Source organism: Condylura cristata, unplaced genomic scaffold (assembly GCF_000260355.1).
Source record: "Condylura cristata isolate star-nosed mole 26May11 unplaced genomic scaffold, ConCri1.0 scaffold00006, whole genome shotgun sequence".
Classification (NCBI taxonomy): domain Eukaryota; kingdom Metazoa; phylum Chordata; class Mammalia; order Eulipotyphla; family Talpidae; genus Condylura; species Condylura cristata.
In genome coordinates this window covers 50253309-50269216 of record NW_004567107.1, presented here as the reverse complement: position 1 = coordinate 50269216, position 15908 = coordinate 50253309, and the positions used below count along the sequence as shown (strand labels likewise).

The following is a 15908-nucleotide window of genomic DNA, read 5'->3' as shown; positions in this document are numbered from 1 at the left end:
TAAGAAAGTCCATTGACCACAGGGATTATGTACAAGAGGAGAAATCAAGCATTATATAAAAATGAACATATATATATATATATATAAATAAAAAAGAAAAAGAAAAAGAAATTCCCCTGAAAATCCAGCCTTGCCCACTGCATGACTGCTGTTTATACTGTCATTTCTGTTTTTGCTTCAAGTAAAACTTTACCAAATTAATGTAATAACTCTAGTTTTATCTTCAAGAAAACAATCAGTATTTCATAATGCAGTTACCAATAAAAAATATTTCCAACATAATTAAACAAGGAAATAAAAATAAATGCATTTAAAATAAAATTGAGAGAACAAAAAGGAATTTTGTCATTGAAAATGTTGGAATGGTGCTCATTTTACTTTGAAAGTGCTAATATGTACTGTTTAGGGACAAGGGAAAACAATACAAAATAATAAGCTTCTCTTGAATTAATTAAGTGACCTCATTTGCATATGATTTGGCAGTATACAAATGATGGAAGGAGAGTGAAAAAAATATTGGAAAGAAAGCTCAGCAAGGGAAAGTGTAAGCTGATGACAACGGAATATCACCATCCCAACATTTCATATAGAATTTGTGTGGGGTGGGTCATATCGTTCATCTAGATAGCTCAAGATCTATTCATTTCCAGGGCAAAGTGCAGTTTTAGATTCTCAGTTTATACTTGACAACTTGCCTGAATGTTTCCCTGGTTTTGTTTGTTTGTATTTTTCATTGGCTGTCAGGAGGCTCAGAGCTAATTTGGGCGCTTAACTGCAGTAAAAGTCTCTTATGTCATGTGTCCAGTAGAATTACAATTTTCCCAAATTAAAAAATAATCAAGTCAGCTTGATTGAGTTTGAGATGTTTATTTTGGGTTGTATAGTAATATATTTTATTTGCCTTTTTCTGGTTGTAATAGATGTTCCTTGAAGATATCTAGTAAGTGACTCAGATAATGTAGGTATTGTGGTACACATTTATTTCTCTCTTCAAATGCAAGACTATGTTTATTATATATGTGGGAATAAATTTTACAAGTGATATATTAGGGTAGACAATTAATGTTTTAGGGAAGAATGTCTTCACAGTAAGCCCATTGCACCCCTAAGAGTGGGAGAGAATTTTGTCCTACAAAGCCACTTGGGGTTTCCGTTTAACTAGAGCATCCTTTGCTTCAAACCTTGGAGTCATTCCCAAAATGAGATATGAATGAAAATGAAAGAATTTTATAGGCTAAGTTCAAAGGCAGCTTACTTGTCTTCTCTATGCCCCAGTGACTGAATTGCAGCTACTTGTCTTACTTAGGGGGGATGGTAACAGAAACTATTCCCAGGAGGAGGATGTGAGGCCGGAGAGCAAATCATCAACATCTACTGCTACCGAGTGGACACAATAGCATATTGACATTTTCAAAAGTTTTGGATTTTTCTGTGCTTTTCAGGTTTCTTTATTTATGCATACAAGAACTGGGGTATAGGCCAGAAGTGCAGGCGTCGGGGGTGGTGAGAGGATTCACCAGGGACAGACTGGGGAGCAGAGCAGGCAGACTGACAAAGTATACTGCTGAGGAGAGCAACGGGTGGGTCAGGAGAGGTCTGCCATGCTAAGTGGTCACCTCCCTGGGGGAAGCGGGGATTGAACTTGTGCTGAAGCTGTGGCTAGCATCTCAGTCCTATGCTTTAACCCATTGCACTACCAGGGAGGGCCCAAGTGCTGTTTCTTTTTAATTCTGTTGTTGTTGTTGTTATGGTAATACTGTCTTTCAACACTTTTTATGATTTAGGAGCATAAGTTCATACCTCTTCAGATGCCTCATCACCAAGCACCCATAAACCTTCACCCTAGTCCATTAGGTCCCTTCCTCCTTATATTCCTTGTGCCTTCCCCAACCCCCCATAGTCTCAGCAGTCAGATTTCCAGTCTATTTTGATTAAGTTTTGTCTGTTTCTCTGTCTCAGTTCTTTATTTTCTACATTTGGATAAAATTATCCCATATGTTTTTCTTTCCTGACTTGTTTTGCTTCGCATAATCCCATCCACTTCCATCTATGTTATTCCAAATGGCCAGATTTCATCTTTTTTTTTTTTTCAATAGTGGAGTAGTATTCCATTGTGCAAATACGTTCCATGTCTTAATCCTGATAATGGTGATCTTTGAGAGGAGTTTAGAAGGATGTCATCTATAATTGACCCTATTCCGCACTCTGTCATTATAGTGCTAGGAAAAAAAGCACATTGAGGTAAAACCCAGATGCCCTCCCCTCTCCCCCTCAGGTCCATCTTCTGCTCCTGTGAAATATATTTTGGGTGAGTTTTTATTTTTCTTGACTTCCTCATTCTTCTTATTCCTTCATTATTCATCTTGCCTCTCTCTTTAATACCTGGGCTCAAGTTCTGATTTAACATAGGGTTGTCTTTAATTCCACATTGAACTTTAACTGCATAGCATTTTGAGTTTAAAGCATAACATATCAAAAAGAGCAATTTGATAATCGAATAGAGTTCCCAATCTTGACATCATTGAGAACTTTGGAACGGAAAGCTTTTCATTGCTGTGAATTTATCTGCACAGATTTCCTTTTAGGTACTCACCATGCTCATGTTGATTTATAAAAACTCCCTATATACTAAAAAAGGCAAACAAAACTAATGTAGTGTTGGAGTTTGTGCTCTTAAAACAGATGGTTTGAGTTCAAATTCTAGCTCCATCTTCCATTAGCTGTATAATCATTAGCACTTCAACACCCCTTCTATAGTTTACTCATTTGTAACCTGGACAATATAACAATAATCTACCTCACAGTGATGGTGTGAAGGTGTAAGTGCTGCTCTCTCCAAGCCTGGCATATAGAAGTTGGATGTATTACTTAATGATCACTTTTTGCATGAACTCTGATGAGTGAAAGTGCATTGCAATCCTTATTTTGTGAAGCTCGGCATCATTAGTCCATGAGACCCACTTCTACATTGCGCGCCCATACAATCAATGCACATTCTTTCTAAAATACATAATAAAAACCTGTATAACTACCACATAATTTGAAGACTGGAATATTAATGGTAATGACCATTTTCCCATGTGTTCTAACCATCCTCCAGAGAGAAGTACCATCCTGAATTTTGAGTTAATTATTTTCTTATGTTTATTTAGTTTTCTGGGATTTGCTCGTGCAACTAACAAATATCGATAAACTACATCTGTGATGTTTCTTGTAACTGTAGGCCATTCATTGTGCTACTGTGCAGGATTCAGTTCTATGATTATACCACAGTTTGTTTATACATTCACCTTTGAACAAGGCATTTGGATTGTCTCCAGTGTTTTCAATTACAAACAGAGCTGCAGTGACCATTCTGGAATAAGCCTGGATACTAGTGCACATGTTTCTTTCTAATACATGAGCTGGAGTAGAATCACTACTACAGCCAAGGTGTTATGACTATATAAGTTTTTATAAAATATTGTGTGCTGAATTATATTCCTACCAGAATCATATGTAAGATTCTCTTGATATACATCCTCTTCCCCAGTTGGTATCATCAGACATCTACATTTTTCCAGACACAGGTTATATGATGATGACATTGTGATCCTGAGTTTTATTTCCATATCAGTAATGAGACTGAACATCTTGTGCCTTCATTAGCCAGCTATGTCCCTGTCTGTGTCAAATCTGCTGTGTCTTTGCCTAATTCTTTTATTAAACATAGTTAACCATGATGTTTCTACATCATTTTAGATTTGACTACTGCACAGTTTGGTTTGCTTGGACATTGTAAAAATATTTTAAACCTGCTACTTGACCACAGCCTTTTCTGCCTGACAGGTGACATTGTTATCCTTGCAAGACCACTCGTGGTATCTAAAGGCAACAGAGGGTTCCTGTCAACTGCTACTCTTCTTGCTGTGGATGGAACAGACAAGCCTGAAGAATTGCTCTTCATCATCACCTCCTCCCCACGATATGGCCAGGTTGAATATGCCCGCTATCCTGGAGTTCCCATCACCAGTTTCAGCCAAATGGACATAGCAGGACAGACAGTGTGCTATGTACATATGGGCGAGGCGGCTGTCCCCAGGGACACATTCAGGTGAGTCCCCAAAAAACTCTTCAGAACCCCTCGCTGGATTCACACTTAGAAATACAAAAGGAGGTGTAAATGAGTCCTTTTCCAGCTCAGGTTTTTCTTTTACTGCCTAGTTGTAACAAAGGTGAAGTGCACAATTAACATGACAGCAGCAAGGCAAGAAATTAGGGCTTGTTTAAAAATAAACACATAAGCAAATCTAAATGCAAGCTGTTCTTGCTTTGGAATGTGAAGACCTGAGGATCCCAGCTCAGGAGAGATGTAGAGAAATAGTTTACCTCTTTTTTGAGCTTTTTTTTTTTTTTTTTTTTGTATCTGAGGAAAATGTATTTACTAGTAAACATTTGGCATAAGCAGACACTGCCTTTTGACACAATGTGTTCTGGTAGCTATATCATAAATCATGTTGTCATAAAGTGGATCATATTTCCCCATAGAAACAATGTTTTAATTGGTGGCTGTGCACCTGTTCAAGGATTCTGTATCAAATAAATCATTGGAATGAATAAAAATCTAGTGAAAAGGCAAATATACAACAATAATGAAAGTCTATATTCATATATAAAATATTGATATCTGTTTCCAGTCACATAAAGAAAGAAAAGTCTAAAGGACCTATGTCAAGTAGTTCTCAAAACTAGCTAAACTAAAGGTCATGTACTGAAATACAGAATCCAGAGCTAGGATAGGATAGGAACCAGGAAATACTGGACTACTCAGCCTTTGGGACAACCACAACACATATCCAACTCTGAATTTTGCCAGTTAAGAAGGAGAATTCGAGAGTATTGGTTTATCTGCCATGCACACACGGCTTCTTGGAAATTTTACCTTGATCGTGTTAGCATACAACCTTCAAAAGAATCCTGTAAAAGAACAAACAACGTAGCATATTCTTCAACTATTCAATGAGTTCCCATAAACTAACATGGGTAAGTGTTCTCACGCACCCATGTCCAAATAGCACTCTATCATATGTTTATCGACCTAAGTTCAGCATATCCTCAATGCAATACTGTTTAAATATCAGTAAAGATGATTTTGCATGCTATTTTAGAATTTTAAATGATTTAGATAATTCAACTGTTAAACAAACAAAAAATCCCAGGAAGTTTGAACTAATAACTCCTTTTTTTCTCTTAACATATGTGCTTTACAATATCTTAATAACAGTTCAGTGCTTGAATCTTGATAGGCATTAGCAAAAACATGAGGTATGGAGATTCCTTTTCATTCTGGTTCTTTTGCTTGAAAAGTGGCATTGTATAATCACCAAAGAGCATGCACGGGATCATTTATGGTCCTGTAACTGCTATACCTAGTTGAAGCTTTACTTTGCAGTTTATTACAGTAAAGTGTATCTGTACCCCTCACTTCAACAGACCAGGATATATTCTCAAGGAGCACTCAGCTTTATGCCCAGATAACTTTGCTGGGGAGCTGCTTATATAGGCAAAGTGTAGGGGTGTGTCAATTTATGCAAGTGAGGTTTTCAGTTAGCTGCAATTCTGATTGGCGGAAGGTTTGCCAAGCAGAGATTGGTTGAATTTCAATTATGGGCATGGCTTGTTGTTGTGGTTTCATTTGTAGACACCCCAAATGTTTAGGTACCCAGACATTCCTGGAATCTGACCTCCAGCAACCTGGGCTCAGGATGGCTGTTTGGTTGGTTGTTACCCAGACTAAGAATGGTTCCACATTGATTGTTCTTTTTTTGTTTTATTTTCCAACCTCCACACTCACTCTGTCCTTCGTGAATGCCCATTTTCTCTTATGTGAAAAGTAATGATGCTCATGGCATCTACCTCAAAGGCTGTTGGGACAATTTGAATAGATTTATGCATATAAACCACTTAAAACAATATCTTTGGAGGAACTAGATAACTATGAATTGTTACTGCTACTACTACTACTATCATTACTGTTCTTATTCTTTCCTTGGTCCCCCTTCCTCCACTTCCTTATCCTTACAACACCAAGCATTATCTGGAAGGAGGTAAGAAGTCACGAAGAAAAACAACAATTTTTCTGTGTGCTAATGGGTGGGTGTTGCTTATTGTTTTAATCCATGTATATCAGGTTCAGAGTTTCAGATTTTATACCTGATTTTGAAACTTCTACCTCTTGTCTACTCCCTCTCCCCGATCACTGCCCACTGGAGAGTCTGCTGAACATATTCATGTTTTTATTGCAGAAACCAGTAACCTTGCTCGAGAAGCCAGTGAATGAATGCATAAGGATGTTCAGAAATGAAGGTTAGGTATTAGTCAACTGGTGATGATGAAGTGAGAATGCAAAATAAAATCTTTATGTATGAGGATTGTAAAATGCTGTTAAAAATAACCTAATTCACAACTATAGCAATTCATAAAAGATGGCATTTAGGAAATCATGTATCCCAGTAAATTTCTAAATTTCTCAGTCCTCAAGAGAACTATCTGGAAGATTTATAGAAATACAAGTCACAAATCCTTGGGTCTCACCCCAGAGAGAAGACTTTGCAAAGTCCAACAATCTGTATTCTTAAAAATTCCCAGTCAGGACTCGTAACAGATTTGGTTCAGTCTATTGTTCCAAGAATGTTGGGAGTAAGGCATACAGAAGCCCTTACCCGGCCTCCCACGACAAATGATGGCACTGTGATGATAGGCCTCTAGTACCCTCACCCCAATTTGCTGGTAGAACTTCTTTGGTTTTTGATGACTTGTTTTTTCGATTCTTTTTTTTCTTTCTCCCAACACATGGGGTTTCTGGTCAAGGTTTTCTTTTCTTTTCTTTATTTTTACATCATTGTTCATTTTGTGCATTTTTTCATCTTAGTTGTAATCCCCATGGTTTTTCCACCAATTCACCCATGTGCTATCACCACAGTCCAGTACACTCTTCCCACCCCAGTTCTGATCCCATTCCCCTTTCCACCCTCATAAAATGTCTCTGACTTATAGTTGTTCATGGTTTTTAGTTTTCCTCTATTACATTTGTTTCTCTCTTTTCATCCCCAACCCCACTCCACCCCTCTCCCCATTCCGATCTCTTAGGTATTTTTCCTTGTCTTTCTGGCTTATTTCACTAAGCATGATCCCTTCCAGCTCCATCCAGATGTAAGGGTGATCTGGCTGTGACATCTGTCACCCCATTGATCACCACGGTTGATTTGGCTGACCTGGCTGGCTAGGAGGATGTCCCTTTTCTCTCTCACCGCTCGTGTTTGTCCCTCCCAAAGCTGCCTTCCTGTAATAGAGATGGGCCAGTCTTCGGTCAAGGGTATACGAGTAGCTGCGCTCCCCTGCTAGAACTTCCAAACAAGCTCTAAAGGTTTTCTTTTAATATAAAGTCTGCCACTCTGTTTCCTAAAGTGATTTGCACTATCAGTGATGCAAAGATGCCAAATGGCATGGGTTGGTAGTTGGTACAGGAAGAAAGAGTGAATGATAGGAAATCAAGAGTGAGAAATTGCTCCCTTGAAGTTTTTTTCAATCCTTCTGATTGTTTGAAGAACAAGTTTCAATTTGGTGCTAATGTGTCCTTAATAATTCTTCAATATTTACTTGTTTTCCTTTTTAACAAAGGAATGTCTTTGGTACCAACTGTTTGGGTAACTAGTTAGGATTAAAAACATTCTTTTCTTATATTTATTTTGTAGTATTTATGGTGATCAAGGTTCAGCTTTGGGGAGCTAACAGATTTCTTTATAAGTGCATTTAAGTAAAAAAATATGTTGCTATGAAGAAAAATTTAATAATAAAATAATATTAAGTAATAAAAGTACCAATAGCACAAAAACATGCCAAAAATTATGAAGATACTGTTTGAATGATTCAAGATTAGGAAACAGTTTAACAGGAAGAAAATAAATAACAAGGGTCAAAAAGTATTGACTTAGCCTGATATTTTGTTTGTTTGTTTAACTGAAGGAAAGAGTACATCAGGCAGAGTAGTAGACCCTCGTTTTTGTAGCATATCTTACATCACCACCTTGAAAAGATGATTTGTTCCCATTGTATACATGGGAAAACCGAGGTTCCAAATGATAAAGAAAGTCACCTAAATAGACGTTACTGACTACCAGAACGAATTTGGACTGAGATGTCATGTTGGAGAACTCTTTCCATCATACCATACCTTATCGCACCAAAATTTGTGGAGAATATGCACTTGTGCGAAGGAACCTCCTCAATGTGTCATTCTGATGTTGGGCCAGCAATTTTGCATATTTATAACGGAAGAGCCTAGCATCTGCCTGAGAACCTCATTTTAATCTTGTCATTTCACTAACCCTATCATGGACTGCTGTGTTGTTTGTCAAGTGGCACTAAACCAAAGCTGAAAGCCTGTTTTAATGAAAGTGTGATCATGGTGCTTTTTAAAAATTAAATATATGCAACCAATCTAACCACCTAAATTTATGTTGCTTGCTGTTAAATCTGGCAAGGAATTTGGCTGGGTGAAACAGATAAATTCTGTGGCAGTGGATTTTTCCCCTTTCTCTTTTTAATGTAAGATATGGCAACATTAATTAAACGGGGGAGTTTAATGGTCAGATTTTACCTTCTGCAAAAATATTTTGTGAATCATAAATTTCTCCTGCATTGTTTGGTGCTGCTGGCCTGGAAGAAAGATTTGGCAGCACATTCTAGGACAGATGACACCAAGTGATTAGCAAGCTGACTTCAGCTGCTGGCAGCCGGGTACTAAAAGAACATGCTAATGTCCTCCATTTTGACATGCCGGCTGGACTTTTTTTTTTTTTTCCTGAGGAACTGGCTCTATTTATGATTCCATTTTTATCTTTTAAATGCCATGACAGATGGCAGATTCTTCAGCCAACTCTATTGCCAGGAAATGCAGAAAGCTTGAAAGCACCATGGTAATGGTGAAATCAGACCAGGCAGGCACCCCAGACAGATCTGAAAGTCATTCCCCAAATTTCATGAGAACAGTGGTCATCTTGGCCATGTGTCTCCTCAGGGGGGCAGAATAAAGGAAATTAAACAAAATGGACCTACAGAAGGAGCTACTACCTCGATACACCAGTTTCTTAACCTTGGAATGGATGCCACTGGAGCAGTGGCTCTGTTGTTTTAAAATTTGAGGCTATGTTTGCAGGGTCTCTTTGTAAGCAGTGGTGGGCATAGGAGGGCGGGCATTCAGAAGATCATCTGGTCAACCTTTGCAAATAGGAACAGCACCAACCTGGTTACACTTGTTCTGCTTGGTTTCTTTGGATTGGGATGTCTACCATGACCATTCACCCTGTTTCCTCTCTCTGATAATATCTTTCTGTCTGTGAATAGTTCACACTGTTACTCATGAAAACAAAATGATGTTTTTGACCCAGTCATGTTTAAAAATGGCCTCCTTTTCACCACTGGCTTTAGGTCAGTGCAGACAGCTGCCTTGGTGTCTCTGCTGAAACACTGACCTCAGTAAACATATTTCTTCCTTTTAGATGGCCCCAGGCCTTCTTGCCCTCACTCCCATCTGTCTGATGGCACGCTGCCGAGTTCCGACCTGTCGGTTTGCTATCATCACACAGGAAGGAGTAGGCAACCTAAACCGTGAGACAACTTCAGGGCACTCACATAGGTCAATCATGCAGAGAAAAAGGCCACTGTCCTGAGACTGAACTGTGAGGACCCACTCAGGAATTTTTTTTAAAGATTTTTTTTATTTATGCATACAGAACTGGGGTACAGGCCAGAGATGCAGGGGCGGTGAGAGGATTCACCAGAGACAGAGTGGGGAGCAGAACAGGCTGACTGATGAAGTACACTGCTGAGGGGATCAGCGGTCAGGTCAGGAGAGTCTGCCACGCCATGTGGTCACCTCCAGGGTGGGGATCGAACTCATGCTGAAGTGGCTTTAGCTTCTTGGTGCTGTGCTTTAACCCGTTGCGCCACCAGGGAGGACCCACCACTCAGGAATTTTTGGAATTCATTCTCCAGAAAGGAAAGTTGGAATCAGATACTCAATATAGTTCCCTTTGACTGGGCATCCAGCTCAAACTCCCACTTTATCTCTTTGCTCGAAATTCATGGCTCTTCCTTTATTTCCCTCTTTCTTTTCCTTTCTTCCCTGCCAATACTTGAAATGTCTTTAATGGGAACCAATTATTTAACTCCACAATTAATGCTAATGCTAAAAATGCATGGCCTTTGGCTTAAACTTATGCTGAACGATAAATGGCTGATTTGAGACTTTTCACAGGGCACATTTTGATATGGGAGTCTGGAAAGGAATGGAGAGTCACTTAACTCGTGAAAGAGAGTCAAAAGGAGGCATGAAACATGTTTTTGTCTGGATGTGTGAAGTAGAAAAAGGAGAAAATAGAAGCACTAGCTTCCTCCTTATTTACCTTGTGTCATATGTGAGGCCACAGGGATGAAACATGAAAAAAAAAGAAAAAGAAAACAATGAAATAGTGGCATCATTTCATGAAACTTTTCCCTTGAGAAACAGACCATGATTTTTATACCTAAAAGTACATGTCATTTGACTTTTGAAACTGTTGGTGGGACTAAAAATTGAACACATATTTTTCTGAATGTGCTTTTTTCCCCAAAATTTCACAAAATAATGAACATTGTAAGCACCTCATGATGCAGCAATGAAATTTTCCACTTTACTGACAAAATACATGTTTTTAAAAGATTTATTTATTTATGCATAGAGAACTGGGATACAGCCCAGAGGTGCGGAGGGTGAGAGGACTCACCAGAGACAGAGTTTGTGGGGGGAGCAGAACAGGCAGATCGATGATTTACACTACTGAGGGGAACAGTGGGTGAGATGGAGAGGTCAGCTGTCACCTCCAGGGCTGGGGATGGAACCACCACTGAAGCGGCTGCTGCCAGCTTGCAGTGCTGCGCTTTAACCCACTGAGCCACCACGGAGGGCCCCTGACAATATACTTTTATGAAAGTTTGACTTTACTAAAGAAATGATATATTTTTTAAAGAATGCTATGTGGTTTGCTTATTCAGAATTTTAAATGTAACTCAATGACTTGATTCAAACTAGAAACAGGCTGTATTCCCTATAAATCCAGGTGTGTGAAATAGCAAATTTTGTTTTATTTGTTACATTTCACAACACTTTTAACTTTTCAGACAGAGATTCTTTATTCTGTCCTATCATATTTTCCTTTTAGGCAGTCTTACCAACTAGATAACTCCAGAGATGAAAAGGGTTACCCTTACCTTCAAATCAGAATCTGTACTCACTTCAATACATCTTCCTTTGCTTGTGTCCAGCAGCTCTTCTTCCTGCATCCTCTGTCTGCTCCATGCTTGACTCACTGTACTCACACGCCCTCGTGTCAAGTTCCTTTGTGGGCAGAAGCAAAGCATCCACAAAGGACAGGCCACATGTTACAAAGTATTAATAACTCAGTGATCAACTTTATTGGGTTATCAAATAAATATAAACCCCATCTCAGCTCTAATTAAAAGAAGGAACCTCCAAAACATTCTTATGTAATTCAGTGTTATATTCCACTGTTTTCAGAGAGTTTTATGTCCATGGAGTAGAAGAGTGTATTCTCTATGAATATTTTGAGCACTATACTACATGGAGAAAAACTACTAGACACTAAGTGCACTATTTTTGATCTTGTTGAATTCGTCGGTTCCTTGAAAGGAGTGATTTCTTAACTTTTTGAGTTTCAACAGTACATTCTATTTGCTTAATCTAGTAATATTCTCAATTGTCCTTAGAAATTACACCTTGAAAAGTTCTAGAGATAGCTTAGATTAGCTTTAATTTGACATTGGCAGGGTAGGAACAATGTGATTTAGAGATCAGTGGAACCAGAAGTCCATTCTGGCATCACAAGTCCACACTGAGAGAGAGAGAGAGTGCTTACCTGCGATTAGTCATTTCAACTTTCTCTTTAGAGTTCTGCAGCCATATTCAGTCATGACAACATGTTCTAAGTGGCTTGCTGAGCAGGCATTTATGAAAAACTCTGTAAGAGCAGTCGTATGAGGTTAAAAAACCTGAGTTCTAGTCTCACCTTTGTCTCCCCCCTTCAAGTTTCTGGATCTTTCTGCTATAAACTTCTTTTCTTTAAAGCAGGGAAGTAATCCTTCTCTGGTGTAGTCTGCATATATCTTACTAGAGGTGAATGTAGAAATACAAATACAATGTAGAAATGTAAAGGGCTAGCACATCCTCTGATGTCTTAAAGTTACACTTTACAAAAGAGTGAACAGGAGGTTGTAAACAGGAAGATGAATTAGACATGATTAAATGATAGTAATGAGATCTCTTCTTAAGAAATGTACCATAAAAATATATTCAATACATATACAATAAAATAGGCTTCATAAGATCAGTTTTAACAGTTTAACCTATTAAGGACCAAAAGACCGCAATTGTAAATATATAAAATGAGTTTACTCTTCAAACTCATACAGTGGGTCTAATTGAATGTGAAATGCTTATTTGGGGCAAGGAACTACAGTAAGTATCAGCAACTTGGGAAATCGTATTAGCAGGATTAGCTTGCTCCATCACTTGGCTGAGAAACACAATGTTGTTGAGAAATTATTTTGGGGTGTAGAATGATTAATTTGTGTTACCTAGCAACTGCTTTAATGCATTGAATGGTGTCCTGAGAGAACTGCCTTTGAGTTTTCACTGGCGTTACAATACAACATGTCCTTTAGTAAAGGTGTGTATTGTTATCATTTCATTCCAGTAGATGGTGACACAAGAATCCATGCTGAAGGCTACCTTGCCTCTCTTTGCCAGATTCATCGTCAGCAATGGACTGCAGACCAAGCAGGGGGTGTTTGAGGTCACAGTGGAGACTGTGGACAGAGCCTTACCTGTGGTGACCAAGAACAAGGGGCTGCGAGTGGCAGGAGGGGGCACGGGCCTGCTTTCCCCTGACCTCCTTCAGCTGATAGATCCTGACACAGATGCAGAAAACCTCACTTTCCTTGTGAGCCAGCTCCCCCGATACGGCCAACTCTACCTGAGGGGGACGATACGACTTCAACACAACTTTACTCAGCAAGATGTGGACAGCAAGAATGTGGCCTATAGGCACTTGGGAGGGGATTCCCAGGTTGACCAGTTCACTTTTGTGGCCACGGACAGGACAAACCAAGGCTTTATTGTGGATGGGAAAGTGTGGCAAGATCCTGTATCATTCACCATCCAGGTTAGTATGACAAATATACAGTTCATTGTCAGAGATGTGGAGAAAATGACTTCAGAGAACTGTTTCCTTTCCTTTCCTTTCTTTCATTCAAATATGTATACTGTACATTCTGACCATTATACAAGGCACCAGGCTTGTATAATGTGAACAAAACAGGTGTGGTATGGTCCCTGAGTATGGGTTAGTGACTTACCCCAAGAGTCAGTGGTAGCACAAAAAACAGCAAAATTTGAAATTTCTGCTTTGTCGTTCACTGATTATATGGCCTTCAAAGAATTTTTTTAACTCTTTTGATTATGCTTTTCTTTCTTTGAAAAATAATTTCAGCAAGAATTAAATAAGATTATGTATCCGAGTGACTAGCATATAATCATAAATACATTAAATATTCAGTATTTTGTAGCTGCTCATGATATCTAACTATACTATTATGCTGATTCTGATTGGCCTATGTAGTTATAATGGTTTTCAGTTAAGCACATAAAAACTTACAAAGCAGCATCATTTCACATGTAATAATGACAAAGAAAATACTTATAACAAGCTGTAATTTTTGGAGTGTCATGTTACATAAATCTCACTTAGCTCCCATAAAGATCCTATGAGGTAAGTTTTGTAATCTTAGATTTATAATATCCAGAAGTTCAGTTTATGTATTTAACCAAATACATAAAAGACTCAAGTTTTTCTGATCCCAGACAAATGTGTCTTTTCTCTGACAATAAACTACTTCATTTGTGTTGATTACTGTAATGACTTTTGGAGGACATAATGCAATATATATTTTTAAGTCAAAGTGTATCACCTATGCTCTAATTCTCAAACTTTTGAACTCACTTTCCTTGGTTCTCCCTGTTCTACATACTTTCACCAACGCTAAAGAAGGTAAAGCTATCCCTTACTTCAGGATGCCTTCTGGTTATATAAGGCAATCAAAATATTCTCTTACTCTTTAGTTTCTGGGTTGGTCTGGGTTCTACAGGGAAATAGGACCGTAGGATATGTGTGTGTTTGAAGGTTTATTTTTAGGAATTGGCTGATACGGTTGGACTCTGATAATACAGGACAGGACAGGACAGCAGTCTGGAAATTTCAGCAGCAGTGGATTTCTTAGTCTTGAGTTCAGAGGCAGTCTGGAGGATGAATTTCTTTCTCTTTAGGGGTTTAGTGTTTTCTTACAGCTTTCATCCATGTAAATAAGATCCACCCACATTATGGAAGGTCATCTATATTCACAGCTTACTGATTTAAATATTAATCACTAAATGCAAAATGACATACACTAAAAAAACATCATTATTAAAGTATCAAAAATCAAAGATACAGAAAAAAAATGCAGGTATACAGAGAAATGAAGATATTATACAAAGACATCCAAATTAGGCTTTCCTTGGTTTTCACTCCAGTCACCCTCCAAGAAAGAAGAGTGTAGAATGAAGTATTCACAATCCTAGAAGATAAGAACTGCCAGCCAAGAATACTCTACCCTGCAAAATTTCATGCACATATGCAGTAAAATAAAGACTTTCTTAGAAAATAGAAGTGAATTGGGGTCCATAAGCATCAGATCTGCCCTACAAAAAATTTTGGAAGTTCTACAGGAAAAGAAAAAAAAAACAAACAAAAACTCTGAGTAAAATGACAGTGGAATACAAAATCAGTAGCTTAAACAAAATAATAATAATAATAAGAAGAAGATTTATCTATGTATGCATACAAGAACTGGGGCACAGGCCAGAGGTACAAGGGGTGAAAGGGTTCATCAGAATGGGGAGCAGAACAGGCAGATTGACTAAAACACACTGCTGAGGAGAGCAGCAGGCAAGTCAGAAGAGGTCTGCTGCTCCATGTTGGTCTCACTGGCTTGGGATGGAACGCACTGCAGTGGCTGAGGATAGCTTCGTAGCTCTGTGCTTTAACCAGTGTGTCACCATGGAGGGTCCTGAGCAAGGATATTATGAGTCAGTAGCAAAACACTAAGGGGAGAAAGGAAGGGATAGAATCTATGTAGTTAAATGTTGGAGAGTTAATGTGAGCTCATGTTAATCACATCTTAAATATACCTCCACAGCAATATCTAGCTGGGTGTTTGACCAAACAACTGGGCATTATAGACCAACCAGCTGGACACAAAATTAGTCATCACACTTTCTATCTAAGGTGGGATCAGAATAGAAAGGTGAGGGAGTTGTGAGAATATAGAATTAACTTGTGCAGTAGTGAGTTTTGTGATGAGATACTAATGTACTGGGACAAGTGAGAAGGTATTTTTATGTTATTGACATAGTGTGTGAGAAGTACTGTTTATGTAGTAAAATTATTATGTTTTTTGTTAAATACTTTAATTGCTACGTACCACTTTTTAATGCATTAATAATCATTTCTTGATTCTTGACTCCCTACACTAGGTAGAGGTATGTCATTGTGCTGTGCAACCAGGAATAACCTGTGTCTCTACTTGGCTATAAATTTGTAGGAGTTATCTATTATGATTGCAGGCACAAGAGGTCCTTCCTATAACCTAGTCCAGAGAAGAGAAGGACAGGGGTAGATTGTAGAGACAATATTAGAATTTAAATAAAGTCTTTTCAATGTCAATACTCATCTTATAGGATATAGTCACCATAGAGAGGTACCTTTTACACATAC

The 15908-nt window shown here is 38.4% G+C and overlaps 1 protein-coding gene across 1 annotated transcript in view; it reads left to right on the top strand.

The window, feature by feature from the left end:
• FREM1 (FRAS1 related extracellular matrix 1) overlaps positions 1-15908 on the top strand; it is a 150189-nt gene that overhangs the window by 95421 nt on the left and 38860 nt on the right. Inside the window, exons 24-25 of the mRNA XM_004677672.1 lie at positions 3829-4093; positions 12845-13259. Coding sequence (XP_004677729.1) covers positions 3829-4093; positions 12845-13259 — 680 coding nt within the window. The remainder of the gene's footprint in view (positions 1-3828; positions 4094-12844; positions 13260-15908) is intronic.